At 34.1% G+C, this 4,326-nt stretch overlaps 1 protein-coding gene across 1 annotated transcript; it reads right to left on the reverse strand.

The window, feature by feature from the left end:
- Nucleotides 1–1,852: 1,852 nt before the first annotated feature.
- LOC140442484 (uncharacterized) lies at nt 1,853–4,126 on the reverse strand. The gene is made up of 2 exons (XM_072533552.1): nt 3,965–4,126; nt 1,853–3,860 (listed from the first exon to the last, which is right to left on the reverse strand). Exons 1-2 carry the CDS (start codon nt 4,124–4,126, stop codon nt 1,917–1,919), a joined length of 2,106 nt encoding a protein of 701 aa, XP_072389653.1. The 3' UTR covers nt 1,853–1,916.
- Between the last annotated feature and the right edge of the window lie 200 nt (nt 4,127–4,326).

A 4,326-nucleotide genomic window follows, 5' to 3' on the forward strand; every position in this document is an offset into this window, starting at 1 on the left:
ATTGACTAAGATTTTGTTTAATGTGCAACAGACACTGCATAATATATACACAAGGTAAAGTCAAAATTTGTAAAGCTCTAAAGGAGTTTCTACAGTCTGCTCTATAACAGAGCCCAGAGATAATACGAACACACTTTCTTTGTTGTGCAAACACTTTATCAATATGACAAGAGTGACCCCAGGAGAGAATAGCATATGTCAGATGAGAATAAAAATTACTATGATAGGCTGTTAAAATATTTTCCCTGGAAGTCACCTGTACAAGGTTCCTAAAGAGGAAAAGTTGTCGGAAAAGCTTTTTCGATAGATTAACTATATGTTGTTCCCAGGTTAATCCTGCATCCAAATATATCCCCAGAAACTTCGCTCCGGATACACATTGTGGTAGAGCAACGTTTTCAACACAAGTGTTATTTCTTAGAGTAAAATTAACACTTTGTGATTTAGAGTTGTTTAAAGAGAGACGGTTAGTTAAAAACCAATTGAATAAGTTTTTTTCAGATGTTTGGTAATCAAGGATGTCGATTTCAGAAGGGTGATAGCTTGCATAGAAAGTAGTGCCATCAGCAAATAAAACAGTGTTAACTGTTTCATTTTGAGAGTACACTAGATCATTAATATAGATAAGAAATAATACTGGACCCAAAACCGAGCCTTAAGGAACACCAAACAACAGAGATTGTTTTTGAGAATCACACTGGTTAAAGTGAACCTATTGATCACGATTTGATAGATAATATATATATATATATATATATATATATATATATATATATATATATATATATAGTGTCAATTTGAATATCTTTTAAAACTTTTAAAAATTGATATATATATATTAGGGTGCAGAATGTAAAATAACGAATTATATTTAGAATTGAAACTTTCACAGGCATTGGTTGTACGCTCAAGTGATGAACTGTTTTTAGCCCACATCTCAGGAAGGAAGTCTGCCTCTTCAAAAATATAGTTGTCCACCAAGTAGTCAGCAAATTGTTGTACGGCTTGGTGTTGTGCTGGTAATATTTTACTAAAGTCTAAATCTAAAGTAAAACTCTCACCTACTTCTAATGGATCTAGGAAAGGTAGACCAAACATATATCAAAGAATTGTCCGACTTCATTGTCGTTTGAATACTCAGTAGCCAGACCAACTTTTTGAATTTTTGTCCACCATGATTGTCCGAGATGAAAGCTACATCCTTTTATTTTCGCAGATGGAAACACTTCACTTACAGCTGCATGGATCGCTTTTTCGAAATCGGCATAAACAACCTTGGGACTAAAATTTAAGTTCATTTTTTGACACTCCGTCTTTAAACAATTTAAAGCAGTCACATATGAGTTTGTTAACTTATTTGAAAGCAAAAATAATGCCAACGGCGCATAGTGTCCATTTTTGAGTCCGTGAACTGTAAATAGATGAATAAAAAATTTAGTGCAGTATTTAAAAGTTCCATCAACATAAATTGTTTCTAATTTACTTAAAAATGTTAAGTTAGATATACAAGAAAAAGCACCAAATTTTTTTACCTAATCATTTTTCAATAAAAATTGTTCTTTTTGGTTGGTTGTTACTTCCACGGAGTTTAACGAGTCATGCACTTCCTGCGCGCATTTCGGAATTGAAGACCTTGGGACCAGAAGGGGACATGCCACAAAAGATTATTTTGGAGAAAACGTCATTTTAAACTTATTTTCAAATCCTGAAATCCAAATTTTACATTGTTCTCGGAAGTAAGGTCCACAATCGTTTGGAAATATGTTATTAAATACACAATAAAAGTAACAAAAATTTTTATTGAACGGTTTTTGAGTTTTTGAACATTTTTTGAAAAAATATGAGGCTTATCCCCTTATGAACAAAAAAATATATTCTAAAAAATGAACATAAAATGCAACAATGAAATAATATATTCAGTTGTCAATATTTTCAATATCCGAAAAGTCGTCGAAATGTTCAATATATTCCAGTGATTCATTATCAGTACCTGGTAGAATCTGTTGGCAGGCACCAATTTCTTCATAAAATTTTAGGAAAGCTGGTGGAATAAACTGTAACAGCTGGGAAATATTTTCAATTTTTTTTCTATTTAGTGGAATAGGTTCACTGTATTTTGATTTCAAATCCCTGGAAAGTAAAATTGAGTTCCTCATACCTTTCTTTCCAATATTAACTGCCTTATAGTCTTCATTTATAAGATGTTTTATATACATTATGTTAGGTTGTTCAGATGAAAACTTGAGGCTTGATATTTTGGAAAAGTTAACTTTTTCCTTGTCATCTGTATGGCTTTTTTTCGTAATTTCGCTTTGGAGTTCTTTAAAAGAAAAAAAGTCGGATTGTTTCAATACAATTACCTCAAAGCAGTTTTTTCTTTTACATTTTCTCACTGCTTCGTACCAATCGTCTGGAGTATACACTTGTTTTAATCGATGACGCTTATACTTTTTAATTACTGCGAAGTCACGGTCACATGGTAATCTCGTATGCCCTACTACCAAGTATTTGTGCTCAATAGAAGTGAAAATGCCTTCTATAGTAAGTTGTTGCCATAAACAAATTAGAGACCAATTTTTGTTTTTGCCGCTGCAGTTATCTGTATACACTATAAGTTTATTAGCAGTGGGTCTATTAGTTCGAAAATGTTTATATAAAATGCTGGCAATTTCATCGCTACCTCGCTTGGCAATGTTTTCTGGCCACATGTACATGAAGGCCTTTCCACTAATACAGTCATGGATGCCGAGGTTATAAACCCATGCCTTTCTCAAATAGAACGCTGCTCCCACTGTTAAATTTGGCACTGGCATTGCCTGTTGTAGGTCAAAGCTGATAACCATTGCATTTCCCGTGGCTTTAGCCTCTTCTGTATCCTTTTTCATTAGATCCTGCATGGCCTGGGCACGTCTTTGATGTAACTCCAAATCAATTTTCAGTGTCTTTGCAATTTCTATGTCAGCTTCATTACTAATTTTCACATTCATTGAATCAAATACTTTACAAGTATCGCTCTTAGGTAACTTAAAGCCTATATTAAATTCTGAGCAGAATATGCGCCTATATTTGTCTTGGGTTACTGCCACAAAATTATTTTGGCGGCACCACTCAAGATAATAATCATGATATAAACTGGAAATTGAAATATCGGAATCTAGGTAGACTTTTGTTGGGTTTTTTTGTCTGCTGTAATGGCTTGTGTATTTTGGTATCAAATTAAAATGCTGTCTAACATACTCACAGTGTTCTTCTGGTATTTTCTTGTTGTTGTTGTCATGCTTACCTCTTTCATCTGACTTTGGAGTAGACGCACCTTCTTTATTATGGTGAACCAGTCTTTCAATACGTTTTTTTGAAATGCCGTGTATGGCAAGAAACTCTTTCTTACAAATTTCAATTTCATCTCCATTTACTTTGACTCTATATTTAACTGATACATTTCTGGACGAATGAATTCCTTTTGTTTTCTTTGGGTAACTTCTCTTCTTTGGAATTACTGTCATAGTTGAGAAGAGGTAAATATTTTGCTTGTCATAATTACCCAGGTTCCAAAAGGCATTAAATATATCATTTTCCTTACCTGCCAAAAGCTGTCTACACTGTTTTGTGCAACCGCAAGGCGCACCTAATTTTTTTGGTTCTATTTTCTTCCCTTTTGTATTTATATATTCGTGACCTAGATTTCTTTTAGTCTTGCGCTTAATTTTTTTATGCCGTTGGGTATTCTTGTGTCTCCATCTAGAAGGCGCCTTCTTTTCTGGAGTTGGCAAGACACCTCGAGAAGTCTGTGGGGTAAAAACCTCTTCATTCTCCTCCAATAAAATAGGTATTTTACTAAAAAGGGATAAGCCACAAAAAACCTTTAGAACAGGATAAGCCACAAAAAACCTTTAGAAAAATCCTAATGTTTTAAGGTTCGAAAAATGTAACATAAGGGGACAAGCCACATATTTAATAAACTTACCATTTTTAAGTTGATATTTTCCGAATCGCTGCTATTTCCGGACACTGTATAGTCTTTGTCATCTTCGCTTTCATTTAAAAATGGATCTTGGTCACTGTGATCAGAATCAAACTCAGAAAAGTCTATTTTCCGTTTACATGCACGGGAATGTTCCGCCGCCATGTTGATTGCTACTGTGGCTTGTCTCGTTATGTTGAAAAATAAAGTAATGGTGACACAACGGGACTTAACTACAGCGGCGCCATCTATAAGAAAAAAGCTGAAATTTTCTCTTCGGGACATTAATACGGTCTTAAAGTGGGCGATTTCTACTTTAACTCAATTTTGATGAAATTGTGGCTTGCCCCCTTCTGGTCCCAAGG

The sequence above is a fragment of the Diabrotica undecimpunctata genome, chromosome 5 (genome assembly GCF_040954645.1).
Source record: "Diabrotica undecimpunctata isolate CICGRU chromosome 5, icDiaUnde3, whole genome shotgun sequence".
Taxonomy (NCBI): domain Eukaryota; kingdom Metazoa; phylum Arthropoda; class Insecta; order Coleoptera; family Chrysomelidae; genus Diabrotica; species Diabrotica undecimpunctata.

What these genes read in the sequence shown, in the direction of transcription:
- LOC140442484 (XM_072533552.1), bottom strand. Translation starts at nt 4,126, where the DNA reads ATGGCGGCGGAACATTCCCGTGCATGTAAACGGAAAATAGACTTTTCT. An exon ending in AAAATATCAACTTAAAAATG is followed by an intron (nt 3,861 to 3,964) that starts GTAAGTTTATTA and finishes CCTGTTCTAAAG; the next exon opens with GTTTTTTGTGGCTTATCCCT.